The sequence below is a fragment of the Rhinoderma darwinii genome, chromosome 5 (assembly GCF_050947455.1).
Source record: "Rhinoderma darwinii isolate aRhiDar2 chromosome 5, aRhiDar2.hap1, whole genome shotgun sequence".
Taxonomy (NCBI): Eukaryota; Metazoa; Chordata; class Amphibia; order Anura; family Rhinodermatidae; genus Rhinoderma; species Rhinoderma darwinii.
In genome coordinates, this window is record NC_134691.1 from 57750765 (window position 1) to 57767887 (window position 17123).

General features: G+C 44.2%; 1 protein-coding gene across 2 annotated transcripts in view; it reads right to left on the reverse strand.

The window, feature by feature from the left end:
* Window positions 1–2592: 2592 nt before the first annotated feature.
* The window catches only part of ATP6V0D2 (ATPase H+ transporting V0 subunit d2), a 66729-nt gene continuing 52198 nt past the window's right edge, over window positions 2593–17123 (reverse strand). For both annotated transcript variants that reach the window (XM_075826036.1, XM_075826037.1), the window contains exons 5-8: window positions 14599–14676; window positions 5836–6012; window positions 3648–3725; window positions 2593–2960 (exon numbers count right to left, since the gene is read on the reverse strand). In XM_075826036.1, the coding sequence (XP_075682151.1) occupies window positions 2799–2960; window positions 3648–3725; window positions 5836–6012; window positions 14599–14676 (495 nt within the window). In that variant the 3' untranslated portion in view covers window positions 2593–2798. The remainder of the gene's footprint in view (window positions 2961–3647; window positions 3726–5835; window positions 6013–14598; window positions 14677–17123) is intronic.

Here is a 17123-nt window from a genome sequence, read left to right on the forward strand (position 1 = left end):
GTTTGCTATTGCGGGGTTGGCGATGTGTCCAGTTCATTGCTTTACTGAGTTGGGGGTACAGCTCGGGTTAGCGGGTTTTCCTTTGCTTCGTCACGAGGATGGGTCTTTACTATCTCGTTTCCAATTTAGTGCAGTGTTTAAACGATGTTTGACTGCGGTTGGGGTGTGTGCGGCAGATTATTCTTCGCATTTTTTCCGTATTGGCGCTGCGACAGAGGCAGTTCGATGAGGGTTGGATGAAGCAGGGGTTCGGTGTATTGAGAGATGGGAGTCTAACCGGTTCCACACTTGTTTTCGCCCACATCTGATATAATGCTGTTAGTTGTGCCAGGTTGTCGAGTTACGTCACTAATGAATGTGGTGCTTGTTTTTCATAATAAGCGTATGCATGTGTTTTTCTCTCATTACAGGTTCACGCCCTTGTCCTGTATGGATATTGGGGCACTCCTTTGTGCATTGGGGCGCCCTGAGGCCAGATGTTCGCCCTGATGGCCGACAACTTAGGATTCCGCAGGACGACGCTGTCCTGCATTGGCTGGGGTTTCGAGGCATGGTCTGGAACAGGGTTTTACCCGAATTTCAGATTTATGCACAGCTGGACGGGGTTCCTGAGATCCTGGTGCTGCATGTAGGGGGTAACGACTTGGGTGTGCGCCCATTTCGTGATTTGGTGAGGGACGTTAAGCATGACTTGTTGCGCTTATGGGCGTTGCACCTGGGCTTGGTCACAGTGTGGTCTAATATTGTGCCGAGAAAAACGTGGCGTTATGCTCGCTCCGTTGAAAGACTTAATAAGGCCCAAATTAAAGTGAAAAGGACGATTTCCGCATTTATGGCAAGGAATGGGGGAGTTGTGGTTAGGCGCAGGTATCTGGAGTCCGGGGAAGGTTGTTATTGGAGACAGGATGGTGTGCTTTTAAATGAGGTTGGGATGGATTTATGAAGTTTGGCCCTAGCAGAGGGGATTGAAAGAGGGGTGTTGGTGTGGAGGAGCTCACAGGCTTGAGATGGTCAAGGCCTATTTCGCAGTGGCAGGGGGAGTCCTTGAGGTTGGTCAGTAAAAACTGGTGGGGGGGGGGGGGTCACATCAGTGGTATGCGTCCACCAAAACTATGTGGAAGGCTTCTTAGGGTGTTACCCCTTTGAAGTGCTTTATGGGCAAAGCCATCTGTAGAGGTGAGCGGTGCCTTCTAGCCGGGTTACGGCTGGAGGTAAAAACAATTTGTGGTGGCAGATGGCTATTCTAATTTGCAGTTACCTCAAGGGCTTCCCCTGGTTATGTTATTGGTTTTATATATTGACCCTGTTAGGGGTCTGTTTTCTGTGTATTTGGAAGAATTCCAATTTTTGGGGAGTTCAATGTTGATATAATGTTTGGTTATGAAAATTTTATTTTCTGTAAATAAATAATAAACGGCTGCTGTGGCCATTAAAATCCAACCTTGGTTTCAAGTGTTGTTCTTTATTAAGTTGTTTAAGGTAAAATATATATCACACGACTCTACTTATCCAAGTCAAGGAGTGGCCGCACTGCCGCCCTGAAAGGAGTAAGGGGAGGCCGCCATGATAGGTATAGGAGGGAGTAGGTGAGGAATGGGTTAAATTGCTGAAGTTGATATGGGGAGGGTTTAGAATAGTGTAAGGAGGTGGGAGGGGTTGGATGGGAGGAGTTGGGTTGTAACGTGGTCTTCCCGCTGTTTTCCTCAGTGCGTTGGAAGCAGTGGGAAGAAGTACATCAAAATCGAGTCCCCCCCATCCGCCCCTTTTTTCTTGTATCTTGAGTGGTTGTAGCGTGGTGAGTGTATGGTATGGTTGTTGCGTTTGGTTTGTTGTGTATTTAGCGGTGTTGTTCGGTTGTCACGGTAGCTGGCGGGGGGAGTCCTTGAGGTTGGTCAGTAAAAACTGGTGGGGGGGTCGCATCATGGGTATGCATCCCCCAAAAATATGTGGAAGGCTTCTTAGGGTGTTACCTCTTTGAACTGCTTTATGGGCAAAGCCACCTGCAGAGGTGAGCGGTGCCTCCAAGCCGGGTTATGGCTGGAGGAAAAAACAAGTGGTGGTGGCAGATGGCTATTCTAATTTGCAGTTACCTCAAGGGCTTCCCCTGGTTATGTTATTGGTTTTATATATTGACCCTGTTAGGGGTCTGTTTTCTGTGCATTTGGAAGAATTCCAATTTTTGGGGAATTCTATGTTGATATAATGTTTGGTTATGAAAATTTTATTTTCTATAAATAAATAATAAACGGCTGCTGTGGCCATTAAAATCCAACCTCGGTTTCATGTGTTGTTCTTTATTAAGGGGTTTAAGGCAAAATATATATCACACGACTCTACTTATCCAAGTCACGGAAACTATGATGGTGGTGCCAGATCCTTCACACAACGGCACCAGACAGACCCCATTGACTATAGCGCGGTCTGTTGGGGTTGTGACGTTGTATACTTCTTTTTGACAGAAAGACAAGCACTGCATGCTATTCTTCCCATATAATATGACTTAAATTGCCTATGGAGCCTTTGACCGTAGTGTGAACTCAGCCTTAAGAGGATATAGAATACAGTCATGAATGAAATGAGTCAAAAAATGGCTTCTGCTGTGATCAGTTATTTTTATACTATTACCTTTTTGCTTAACATTATGAAACATAATACATTCTGCCATGTACAGATTCAGCTGTATAAAACATATCATATATAAGATGTTACAGAAGCGTGATCCGCACAAGGTATAATTATACCTAAATAATATCTGAACTAAGTACTATAACTATTAACATTGTGAATGAATGAAAAGTTTACAGAATAGGGATGTAGTTATTAATTTTAGTTCTGTGTCTTTGAGAAATGCATTCTGCGATCCACACAACATTGCGACATTCCTGCTCCTTTAACTTAACATAGGCGTAAAAGACACCAAAATGAAACTGATTGTTAAATGCCAACACGTTCATTTTCACCTAAAATGACAAAACAAAACAAAGTAATTAGAAAATGTGACATCTGTAAATCATGATAAAATGTACTTTACTTTTTACATAAGTTCTGTTTATAAAATCCACAAACTAGCGGAACCCTGAGAAAGGCAAAGAATGTGAAATATAAAATAAGTCACAAGAAAGTGAAATATAAAATAAGTCACAAGAAAGCGAAATATAAAATAAGTCACAAGAAAGTGAAATATAAAATAAGTCACAAGAAAGTGAAATATAAAATAAGTCTCAAGAAAGTAAAATATAAAATAAGTCACAAGAAAGTGAAATATAAAATAAGTCACAAGAAAGTGAAATATAAAATAAGTCACAAGAAAGTGAAATATAAAATAAGTCACAAGAAAGCGAAATATAAAATACGTCACAAGAAAGCGAAATATAAAATAAGTCACAAGAAAGTAAAATATAAAATAAGTCACAAGAAAGTGAAATATAAAATAAGTCACAAGAAAGTGGAGTTTTCTGTTTTTACATAATTAAAGCTGATTTTTTTTTGTAGTGAAAGTTCTATTATACTTTTGTGAAACAACTCTTCACAGTTTTAAAGATGTCTGCTTGCTGTCAGTAAATGTAAACAAGTTATACGAAAACCTCAGCCATAAACAAGATGTCAAGTCACTTCATTAAGTGTAGTTTTTTTACTTTATGTCCTACCTCATGTTCAAAAAACTTGTCTTCTAATGTCTTTTCTCCAGTTCCATTTCCAACTCCTTCAAACAATGCCCTGTATTCCTGCAAAACACAAACCAGAATTCTATAGGACAGGAGGTATTATTGTTTTCTTTGAAAGACTTTTCAAAACTGGATTGAAAAAAAAAAAGAGGTATAAAGATTTTCTTTCGACTTCTCCTTCCTTTGAGATTTGTTCCTGATTTTCCCAAGAAAAAGAAAGGCCGTTCACGTTCAGTACTATGTTGTGTGAACTGGTCCTTAGACTTCAGTTACACATTGCAACTTTGATGCAGTTTTTAAAAGGGCTTTCCCACCTTAAACATTTACTGCATATCAATATTTGATTGGTGGAGGTCTACCCCTTCCGATAATAGAGGTCTTGTTTCCCCCGTTTGAAAAAGAGTGCTTGCATATATACAGTAGTATAAGAATTACATACTTCCAAAATGTTATTTCCAACATTTAAGCCCTGTCCCTTTCCAATGGGCACAAATTACCCAAGAACACCCATATTAATACAAATGAGCTCAAACTCCCGCCCTTTTGTGGTCCAGTTCATGGGACAATCCAGCAAAAATCAAAATTGTTGACAAGTATGTAAATACTGCACCAGAGTTTTTGTTTTTTCCTCCTACATAACTTAAACTCACAATAGTTTTAACTTTATGGAAGTACTTGGCTGTACAGCAGTTGGCCCTGTCTGGTAAAAGCTTGGGTATGCATAGAGTATTGGCCCAGAATGTGGTACCTGCACCCTGTCTGATCACAATCTTACCAGAATGCTCTTGGGCCTACAGGCTAATGAGAAGTAGGGGTCCTTTTACACTTGCCAATTTTGGCCATAAAAACGAGCGCCGATCAACGAAACAGCTCGTTGATCGGCACTTGTTAGCTCCTTTCACAAGTACTACAATCGATCGTCCCCATGCATTTCCATCATGTTGGCAGCACGTCTCCCAGGAAGATGTGTTGCTGATAACGATAATATTTTGTGCTGCATAAACAATATGATCAGCCGATGAATGAGTGCTTGCCTGTTCATCGGTTGATCGTTGCCCTGTTTACACAGGGCGATGATCTTGAGCGAGCGTTCATATGTACGCTCCCTTACCCGATCATTGGCCTGTGTGAAAGGGCCTTAAGTCTAATTCTGTCTAGAAGTACTGGCATGGAACCTAAATGTTTGTAATCTCAAGTCATGTAACCTAAACAAAAAAAAACTTCCACAACACTCAGAGTAAGCTAATCCCTGATATAGGCGTTCAATCTCGTCTCCAGGCATTTATATGTATTTAGCTTCCGTCTTCCCTCTATGCTTGTTCTTTATCCCACAAAGTAGTAGAAATAGAAGACCAGAGTTTACCACAATCTTTCTATATGCTAAATGGTTAATGGGAAACTTCACCCAAAAGCTAAAAATTTAGCAGTAAGTAATCCACAACCTTCTAAAGTTTAATTCTCTTTATATATCTTTGTGGCTGAGACTGGTTGGCATCTCTACTAATCTTAGCTGTGGGAGTCCCCAGGCAAGTCAAACTGAATGATTACTACAATTTCCAGCCAAGTTAATTTTCTGCTTGACAGGAGGGGTGTTATGGTGCCCTATGTTGTACTTTTGGTACCCTCTCAGAATGTTCACCTAATGTGTCCAGTGCCGGTGGTAAGAAGCCGGTTCTAGTGCGCTGCTTCTTATTGGCTGGCCTGCACAATAGTAGAAATCACTCCACCGCCCATGTACAACTGTATCGTGGCAATGGGATGGAGCTACTGGGCATGTGTGATCATCAGCGCTGCACACATTAGATGGACGTTCTAAGACAGAATCAAAAGAATACCAGGGGGCGCTGTAAAAAGTATCTAACAGCAATATCTAGCCAGAAAGTTTTTTTAAAATAATTGCACTTGAATTATTATTTTTTATTTGATCTAACAGAGAAGTGTAAGTTATCGTGGGACATCCCATTTCATATTTAGCAAGTTTCCCCATATTTTATGTCAAGTAGCAATGCCACTGAAATATTGATATTCACATTAAAACAATTTTTTATTTCTTTGATTTGCAATTTAACTACATCTAATAGTGTATAAAAGAAATATATATTTGATGTATTTTTAAAAAAATGATAACTGCGACCAGAGCCCACACAAATACCATTGTGGTTGTACATACAGCATAATACTCAGCTACGTTCTTCACTTGGTCATGGTCATCCGCACTGGCGAGCAGTCGCAGACCCTCCGGATACAGCTTCCCACAAGTTGGAAACAAGGTCTCTCTGTCCTCTTTGTTAAGCTCAGTGCCAAATGAATTTATAGTGATAATAAATGCACGTCTGTCTGCTTCAAACTATAATGAGTGAGAAAAGGATGTTACATAGGACTGCCAGCTGACATCTCAAGATCAACGAAGATAGATGGTAGAACATAAATCTAGTAGTAGATACCATGTTAAGAAATACATTGTGTGAGAGTTATTTATACTGTCTTTTGATTTTAACTAGAGCAGACAGCAGAAACTCTGCCAAATATTTCACGGTGGCGCAGCTGTATGAGAAATTTGACGCATCTTAATAGACATGTTAGACACTTCCTAACACCACAACTTGTCTAGCGAACGTTACATCAGTATTTAGCCGCAAACAATAAATGAGGTGCATTTTACGCCTCATCTTAGCCACTCGCCTTTTTCTAGACCCCTTTCAATACTGTCTAGGAAGGTGAAAAAAGTCTCTAAAACATGTAATAAATTTGGTGCGCAGTAAGTCTCCCCCGTTGTGTTTAAAGAGTACTTTCAGCAAACTTATCATATGTCATAGAGACATATCAGACGTTTGGATCGGTGGGGGTCTGGGTGCTGAGACCCCCACCGTTGCTGAAAAAAGGTGCAAAAGTGCTGAGCTGAGTGCCCTGCATCTTCAGCTGTGATTAGCGCTCCTTGTTTAGCTTAAGACAGCTCACATAGACCGTCTATGAGCCCATATTCAGCCTGACTAGAAACACCGATCACAGCTGATCCAACTTCTGATATGTCCCTATGACATATCACAGTTTGCTGAAAGTAGAGTTATACTTTAATGTATAAATCATGTGCAGTAAGCTCATGAGCCCCCCCCCCCCCCAGTGGTGCATTGCAGTTAAAGGTGTTTTTTTTGTTTTTTTTTTATCACTGCAACGCTTCTCAATTTATCTATTAATGCCCCCAAATATCGTTATCTAAATTTTTATTTTATAATTTACCATTATTCTTGTAAAGGATCTGCCAGGCACACCGGGGTTAACTCCCAGAACTAATCAGTCAGCACCTGAGAATACATCCCTGAGACTGACTCCTGCTTCCACCATTCAGGCTGGCAGGCTTAGGAGTGGGAGAGCCTATCGTAACCTGGCCAGACTCAGCTAGCTCCCGCCCTCGGTCTATTTAAGCCTGCACTTCCTGTCCCTCGGTGCTTGTTATTGCTTGTGTTTCCCTCCTTGTGGTTTCCTGGCCCAGCTACAGCTCCTGCTATTTTTGATCCTGCTCCATACAGACCCTGGCTTACCGACTACTCTTCTGCTTTTCGTTTTGTACCTCGCACACTCCTGGCTTGACTCGGCTCGTTCACCACTCTGGTTGCTCACGGTGTTGCCGTGGGCAACGGCCCCTTTTCCTTGCTTGTGTTCCTTGTATGTTTGTCGTGTTTGTTGTGCACTTACTGAGCGCAGGGACCGCCGCCCAGTTGTACCCCGTCGCCTAGGGCGGGTCGTTGCAAGTAGGCAGGGACAGAGTGGCGGGTAGATTAGGGCTCACTTGTCCGTCTCCCTACCCCCTGCCATTACATAATAACAAGCCCATACCTAGTCTACCCCTGGTCCCTGACACCACTATGGATCCCCGTGAGACCCTGGCTCAGCAAATGCAGGGTCTCTCCCTACAGGTCCAGGCCCTGGCTCAGAGGGTCAACCAGCCTGATGCTACCCTGGTAGTTCCCCTCACCGCACCTCTTGAACCCCACCTCAAGTTGCCCGACCGGTTCTCAGGGGACCGGAGGGCTTTTCTCTCCTTTCGGGAGAGTTGTAGGCTTTACTTTCGTTTAAAGCCTCATTCCTCAGGTTCTGAGAGCCAGCGGGTGGGTATAATTATGTCCCGGCTCCAGGAAGGGCCCCAAGAGTGGGCCTTCTCCTTGGCTCCTGACGCCCCTGAACTTTCCTCCGTTGATTGTTTCTTTTCTGCTCTCGGACTTATTTATGACGAGACTGACAGGACTGCCTTTGCCGAGAGTCAGCTGGTGACCTTAAGTCAGGGTAAGAGACCTGTTGAGGAGTATTGCTCTGACTTTCGGAAGTGGTGCGTAGCTTCTCGGTGGAATGACCCTGCCTTAAGGTGCCAGTTTAGGTTGGGTCTGTCGAATGCCCTGAAAGACCTGCTAGTTAGCTATCCCTCTTCTGACTCCCTAGACCAGGTTATGGCTTTAGCGATACGACTTGACCGACGTCTCAGGGAACGACAACGTGAACGTTTATGTGTTTTCTCCTCCGACTCCCCCATGATGCCTCCCGAAGCTCCGTTGCTTCGTTCCTTCCCGAAAGATTCAGAGATACCTATGCAACTCGGGGCCTCCGTGTCCCCCCAACAACGTAGAGAATTCCGCAGGAAGAATGGTCTCTGCTTCTACTGTGGGGACGACAAGCATCAAGTGAACAACTGTCCTAAGCGTAAGGTTGCAGCCAGAGAACTTCCGCGTCTAAGTGATCATCGGGGAGGTCACTTGGGCGCACAGGTATTTCCAGTAAATATGAAACGTACTAAGATCTTGCTTCCCTTTCAGGTCTCTTTTGGTGGTAGGTCTGCTACCGGCAGTGCCTTCGTGGATTCAGGGTCCTCTACTAATATCATGTCTGTGGAATTTGCTATGTCCCTTGCTATGCCTCTTATTGATTTGCCTAAACCTGTCCCGGTAGTGGGTATCGACGCCACTCCTCTTGCTAATGGTTATTTTACACAGCATACCCCTGTTTTTGAACTCCTTGTTGGCTCCATGCATTTGGAGCAATGCTCTGTACCGTTGATGCAGGGATTATCGTACGATTTGGTTCTAGGTCTTCCCTGGTTGCAGTTGCATAATCCTACGTTTGACTGGAATACTGGGGAGCTAACCAAATGGGGTAATGAATGTTGTACGTCATGTTTTTCTGTTAATTCTATTTCTCCCCCTAAGGAGGCGAATACGCTACCCGAGTTTGTTCAGGACTTCGCTGATGTTTTCTCTAGGGAGGCCTCCGAAGTGTTACCTCCTCATAGAGAATACGATTGCGCTATCGAATTGGTACCAGGAGCTAAGCTTCCTAAGGGTAGGATATTTAATCTTTCTTGTCCCGAACGTGAAGCTATGAGAGTGTATATCCAGGAATCCCTGGCCAAGGGTTACATTCGTCCCTCTTCTTCTCCGGTAGGTGCTGGCTTCTTCTTCGTGGGGAAGAAGGATGGTGGTCTTAGGCCATGCATTGACTACCGTGGCCTGAATAAGGTCACGGTAAGGAACCAGTATCCCCTTCCTTTGATTCCTGATCTCTTTAATCAGGTTCAGGGGGCCCAATGGTTTTCTAAATTGGATCTACGGGGGGCGTATAACCTTATTCGCATCAAAGAGGGGGATGAGTGGAAGACTGCGTTTAACACGCCCGAAGGCCATTTCGAATACCTCGTCATGCCCTTTGGGTTGTGTAATACCCCTGCGGTCTTCCAGAATTTCATAAATGAGATTTTGAGAAATTACCTGGGGATTTTTCTGGTAGTGTACCTTGATGACATACTGGTGTTTTCCAAGGACTGGTCCTCCCACGTGGAGCATGTCAGGAAGGTGCTCCAGGTCCTTCGGGAAAATAAACTGTTTGCCAAAACCGAAAAATGTGTGTTTGGGGTACAGGAGATTCCATTTTTGGGTCAAATCCTCACTCCTCATGAATTCCGCATGGACCCCGCCAAGGTTCAGGCTGTGGCGGAATGGGTCCAACCTGCCTCCCTGAAGGTGTTACAGTGTTTTTTGGGGTTCGCTAACTATTACAGGAGATTTATTGCTAACTTCTCGGTCATCGCTAAGCCCCTTACGGACCTCACTCGCAAAGGTGCTGATCTCCTCCACTGGCCTCCTGAGGCTGTCCAGGCTTTTGAGGTCCTTAAGAAGTGTTTTGTCTCGGCCCCGGTGCTGGTTCAGCCCAACCAAATGGAGCCATTTATCGTGGAAGTTGACGCATCTGAGGTGGGAGTGGGGGCTGTCTTGTCCCAGGGTACCAGCTCCCTCACCCATCTCCGCCCCTGTGCCTACTTCTCCAGGAAGTTTTCGCCAACTGAAAGTAACTATGATATTGGCAACCGCGAACTCTTAGCCATTAAATGGGCATTTGAAGAGTGGCGCCACTTCCTGGAGGGGGCTAGGCACCAGGTAACGGTCCTTACCGACCACAAGAATCTGGTTTTCCTAGAATCTGCCCGGAGGCTAAACCCGAGACAAGCTCGATGGGCGTTATTTTTTACCAGATTCAATTTTTTGGTTACCTATAGGGCTGGGTCTAAAAATATTAAGGCTGATGCACTGTCGCGTAGCTTCATGGCCAGCCCTCCTTCGGAGGAAGATCCTGCTTGTATTTTGCCTCCAGGTATAATCATTTCCTCGATCGATTCTGATTTAGTCTCTGAAATTGCTGCTGATCAAGGTGCAGCTCCCGGGAACCTTCCTGAGAACAAGCTGTTTGTTCCCCTGCAATTCCGGCTAAGGGTACTTAGGGAAAATCATGACTCCGCACTATCTGGCCATCCAGGCATCCTGGGTACCAAACACCTCATTACCAGAAATTATTGGTGGCCTGGGTTGCCTAAAGACGTTAAGGCCTACGTCGCCGCTTGTGAGGTTTGTGCTAGGTCCAAGACTCCCAGGTCCCGACCAGCGGGCTTACTGCGTTCGTTGCCCATTCCCCAGAGACCTTGGACACATATCTCCATGGATTTTATCACCGATTTGCCTCCATCCCAAGGCAAGTCGGTGGTGTGGGTGGTGGTGGACCGCTTCAGTAAGATGTGCCACTTTGTGCCCCTCAAGAAACTACCCAACGCCAAAACGTTGGCTACCTTGTTTGTCAAACACATCCTGCGTCTCCATGGGGTCCCTGTCAATATTGTTTCGGACAGAGGGGTACAATTTGTTTCATTGTTTTGGAGAGCCTTCTGTATGAAGTTAGGGATTGATCTGTCCTTCTCCTCTGCCTTCCATCCTGAAACCAATGGCCAAACGGAGAGGACTAATCAATCTCTAGAACAATACTTAAGGTGTTTTGTCTCTGACTGTCAATTTGATTGGGTCTCTTTCATTCCCCTCGCCGAATTTTCCCTTAATAACCGGGTCAGTAACTCGTCAGGGGTCTCTCCTTTTTTTTGTAATTTTGGGTTTAATCCACGGTTCTCCTCCGTTTCACCTGGTAGTTCCAACAATCCTGAGGTAGAGGTCGTTCATCGGGAACTGTGCACAGTCTGGGCCCAGGTTCAGAAAAACCTAGAGGTGTCCCAGAGCGTACAAAAAACTCAGGCTGATAAAAAACGTTCTGCTAACCCCCTGTTTATGGTCGGGGATCTGGTGTGGTTGTCGTCTAGGAACTTGCGTCTCAAGGTTCCGTCCAAGAAGTTTGCTCCCCGGTTTATTGGGCCGTATAAGGTCATTGAGGTCCTCAATCCTGTCTCCTTCCGGCTGGAGTTACCCCCGTCTTTTCGGATACACGACGTGTTTCATGCCTCCCTCCTCAAACGCTGCTCCCCGTCCTTGGCTCCCTCGAGGAGACCTCCTGTTCCCATCCTCACCCCGGAGGGGGTGGAATTCGAGGTGGCCAGGATTGTGGACAGCAAGATGGTCCAAGGCTCCCTCCAGTACCTGGTCCATTGGAGAGGATATGGGCCCGAGGAGAGGACTTGGGTACCCGCCCGGGATGTTCACGCTGGGGTATTGGTCAGGAGGTTCCACCTGCGTTTCCCCAGTAAGCCAGGTCCACTTAGAAAGGGTCCGGTGGCCCCTCATAAAAGGGGGGGTACTGTAAAGGATCTGCCAGGCACACCGGGGTTAACTCCCAGAACTAATCAGTCAGCACCTGAGAATACATCCCTGAGACTGACTCCTGCTTCCACCATTCAGGCTGGCAGGCTTAGGAGTGGGAGAGCCTATCGTAACCTGGCCAGACTCAGCTAGCTCCCGCCCTCGGTCTATTTAAGCCTGCACTTCCTGTCCCTCGGTGCTTGTTATTGCTTGTGTTTCCCTCCTTGTGGTTTCCTGGCCCAGCTACAGCTCCTGCTATTTTTGATCCTGCTCCATACAGACCCTGGCTTACCGACTACTCTTCTGCTTTTCGTTTTGTACCTCGCACACTCCTGGCTTGACTCGGCTCGTTCACCACTCTGGTTGCTCACGGTGTTGCCGTGGGCAACGGCCCCTTTTCCTTGCTTGTGTTCCTTGTATGTTTGTCGTGTTTGTCGTGCACTTACTGAGCGCAGGGACCGCCGCCCAGTTGTACCCCGTCGCCTAGGGCGGGTCGTTGCAAGTAGGCAGGGACAGAGTGGCGGGTAGATTAGGGCTCACTTGTCCGTCTCCCTACCCCCTGCCATTACAATTCTCTTTTGTTTAGATTGAGAGGTTTGTTTACCTCTGTGTGTTTGTTGTCTTGCTCTTCCGGTCATACAGTTCCCAGCATGCACCGCTTGTGTCCCAGCATGCCACGCGCCAGCAGCAGGGACCCATCACGCCTCCTACACCAAGCTCATTTTCTAATCTCCATTGCCATTTTACTGCTCTCATTAGATCAGTGAGAGTTAACAATAAATCTGCTGTACCAAACAACACTCTCTTACATAATGGTAAAAAAACAACTTAATTTGACCCCAGAACTGGAGTACCAGAGCAGAGCAGAGCGCTAGTATAGACTTTGCTCCGGGACTCTGTAGAATCCCTTGACATCACTGTCCATATATGGACAGTGTTGTCAGGGTCTTCCCCAGAGCTGGAGTCCCGGGGAGAGTGCTAGTATAGGCTCTGCTCCGGGACTCTGTAGAATCCCCTGACATCACTGTCCATATATGGACAGTGTTGTCAGGGGCTGCCCCACAGTTGGAGTCCCGGGCAGAGCATAGGCTCTGCTCTGGGACTCTGTGGTATCCCCTAACCCCAGCGCTGGAGTCCTTGTCAGAGCGCTACTAGCAGCTAGCTACTGGCCCCGGACATAATTTCTTGTGATAGTTTCCGGTTCTCTGCTAGGGGGGAGAAAATGATGTGCAGGTGCTGTGATAGCGCAGGAGTGGGCACGTGTGGTAAGCACTGCTAGTGTAGAAACCACGCATGCTCAGAGACTAGCAGTATTTACCATGCATGCCCACTCCTGCGCTATCACTGCCCCTGCGCGTCATTTTCTCTCACCTAGCAGCAGACCGGAAACTATCCCAAGAAAGCGAGTATCCGGTCCACCACTTCCCCCAGTGTACAGTGACATCAGGAATTTTGTACCCGTAAATTGTGCCAGCCAGAATACGGAACTCAGATCATGGACGGGCTAGCGCCGGAAGTAAGGATTTTGCTACTGGAGACGCATCACATGACCAGCGCTGGAATCGGGTGTTTTAAGATTAAATAAAAATGTAAGTATATTACAAATTACATTATTTTTATATGTGCAGTGAAATAGAAATTAGTTAATCTGTTCCGGAAAACCCCTTTAACCTTATGTTTACATAGGGGATTTGTTGCGGTGTGTGTGTACGTACAGTATATGTGTCAAAATACCCATGCCATACAATTACTAGTGTTGGCCAAATAACATTTTCATTCAGTTGCCTAAAAAACAATGCTATAAAGTTTCACCACCACCATACACTGCACAAATTATATACTGTATAGTGCCCCTAAAGGAAGCGATACGTGAAATGCGTGTTGGGGCATACAGCGTGGTGCAATTAAGCACTATGCCTATTAGGGATTGACATTTAGAATTCCCACTCAGGTCCTTCCCCTACACCTGCTGCCATCTTCTGGAACTTTTTTCTTTATTTGCCTCAGTATGTATTTTTTTTATATTATGTTTATTTAATAAACTATATTTTATATTTTGTGTATATTCTGGTAGTCTGATGCTCCTTTTCTTTCGTTTGGTATACATATATAGTGCCTAAGTAGCAGTGCCACAAAATGTTAATACAATATATAATGCTCAAACGTTATCAATATACAGTGACCAAATAACAGCTCCATATATATAAAGTACTCTAATAAGTGTGCTATACAATATATGTTGCTATAAAATTATTATCAAGATTCATGGTGGTCACAAGTCTGATACTCAGATATCGGGCCATCTGTGGCACCCCCTTCAGTAGGGGCAGCTAATGTGCCATATGTGGCCGCAGAGGTCGTTCACCCCTAAGGCTTGACACCAGAGGCATAACTTGAAGCTTCTGGTCCTCAGTGTAAAATCTGTAACAGGGCTCCCTACTTACCATGTTCCATGTTGTCTTCTCATGTTCTAAAGGGGTCTTTGGGCCCCCTCAGACACCAGGGACTGGGTGCGACTGCTACCTCTACACTCCCTATAGCTAAGCCCCTGCCAGCCCTGTCTTAGGGCACACTAGTCTGTCTAGTAGACTTATGTGCATGACACTCGAGGGCAGGAGGACGTGGGATCTTTCTAAGGCTGTTCGAACATGTTTAGGAAATGTATTCCCATTTTTAACTATTACAAATGGCAACTTATCCCAGGGCAAGGAAGTAGCAAAATATTTCAAAAATAAATGTTGGGAATGATTCCTCTTTTATTTTTCCTATGGATTAATAAGCGCAGTCAAATTCTAATTGGATAAAACTTACAGGTGTCAAAAATTAAAATTTTACACAATATAAAAATGCTAAATTATACTAATTTCATAATTTTATACCTCAAGAATCGGGCACATTATTTCTTTGGTTGTTCCTCCTAGAACATTGCAGAAGTTGTGGAAAGCCTCTAGATATGACTGGCAAAAAAAACATACAAAATTTCTTCATAAAATATCATAAAACATCATTTGTAATCTGTACATTTATAGCTGTATCAGGGCTGGGTTTGCCATTTGCTGCGACTCATTGTGATATTACAATGTCTTATTTGTTGTTTTCCACTGGTCAGATGGGGCTTTTCTAGGATTTTACATGACATGATAATGATAATGACATGACATGATAATGACATGACTGCTGAGAAGTGATCTCTACAGAACAGGAAGTGTCAGTCTATTATGAATGGTGGATCCTATGTTATCTATCTATCTATCTATCTATCTATCTATCTATCTATCTATCTATCTATCTATCTATCTATCTATCTATCTATCTATCTATCTATCTATCTATCTATCTATCTATCCTGTAGGTATTATCTGTCAGTGTAATCCTATCTTGCCTGTGATGACAATGCTCCACCAACCAGCAGAAGAAAGGAGCAGTGGTGCGCATTCACTTGTTTGGGCTGAGCTACTGTACCAGTCACAGCCATATGCATATGGACGTTTTTGTCATAGGTACTGCTGATCAGTGGAGATCCAGGGGTCCACTGATCATACATTGATGGACAACCTATCCTTTGGATGCACTATTATTGTAAAATCATCGAAAAGCTCTTTAAAGGGGTATTCCCAGAATTTATATTTATCCCATATCCATAGGATAGATGATAAGTTTCTGGTCGCTGGGAGCCCCAATTCTGGGACCTCCACCGATCACTAGTCTCGAACCCCACCCCTGTTTTTCCTCACTGCACAAGAAGCTGTATGCTGATTGGACAGCGTCATTTAGAAAACATTACAGTATAGCCAAATTAGCATATTTAGAAAAATGCTCATAACTTTGCAAATACATGTTTTTGAAAAAGAAATGACAGTGTAGTTATCAGCATCATAGCGCCTATTAGATTAGTTAGGAGATAGGGCATTAATAAATTAGTGACAGATCCTCTTTATGCTCCTACTCACAGCAGGGGGTGCAGTTAGGAGGAACAGGGTGCTTGGGACTCCCATTCTAGGGATCGGTGGGGGTCCCAGCGATCAGACACTTATCATCTATCCTGTGAATAGGTGATAAATGTAAATTCAGGGACTACCCCTTTCAATTGGTAAGTATTCTTTTTCTGTACTTCTCTTTTAATGATGACAAAAAAGCTTTTTTTTCATCTATATCATCGCAATAATTTTCATATACATTAAAATGCCTCTAGCGTGGATGTGAATAAATAATAATGTATAAGAACATTCCTGTTTGAAAGCATTACTTAGTAGTTACAAAATGTCACCATCTAGCTGTACACCCTGAGGACAAAGAATAAAAAAATACTCTGCAATAATCTGCCAACTATTCAAAATCACCACAATTCTGTGGGCATGTGAGGGCACTACAAGGCATCATATCTAGAGAGACTTTGTTCTTAACATTATTCCATAAACCCATGGTCTGTTCCCAAGGCTCTCTGTTTAACTATATACAGCTTGGAGTATGGCCTATCAAGTATTTACTATAAATATACAGTATATAAAAAGTATACAAAGATACTCAAGCTCTGCCTATAAGAGAACACATTGTAGGTCAAAGCCAAATGAAAGAGGCACTGGTCATTAGAGTATCTGTACTTTATGCCTGCAATTGCTCCCTCTATTTCATTAATATTAGAATTTTTGATGTTATTGTTATTTTTTTCTAATGAAAACTAGATACTGAAACAAATTATATTAGCTAACTATAAAAAAAAAAAAAAAGTTTCTATTATTTTTTTTCTGTTTATGATCATGGGGGTGACCATTTTGCTTCAGCTGTTGCTCTGAGCTATTAACCCCTTAGTGACCACTAATACGCCTTTTTACGTCGGTCACTAATGGGCTTTAGGCTAGGCTGACGCCTTTTCACGTCAGCCTAGTCTAAGTGCTGCACGGGTCTCCCGTGCAGGCAGGAGCCGGGGCTCTGCTGTCTGATGACAGCTGAGCTCCTGCTCCAACGCCCGCGATCGAAGTTTACTTCGATCGCGGCCGTTTAACCCGTTAAATGCCGCCGTCAATAGCGACCGCGGCATTTAACTTTGTTTACAGAGGGAGTGCGCTCCCTCTGTCACCCATCGGCGGCCCGCGAATGAAATCGCGGGTCTCCGATGGGGTGTCATGGCAGCCGGGGGCTTGATAAAAGCCCCCAGGTCTGCCCTGGACATATTCCTGTTAGGACGCGCCGGAGGCACGTCCTAACAGATTGCCTGTCAGATTTACACTGACAGGCAATAATGCTCTGGTATACGAAGTATACCAGAGCATTATAGCAGCGATCGGAACATCGCACAGTAAAGTCCCCTAGTGGGACTAATAAAATAAGTCATCAAAGTGAAATAAATATTATTAATAAAAAGTACAGTAAAAAAAAACAAAAAAAACATTTTTTTCCATAAAAA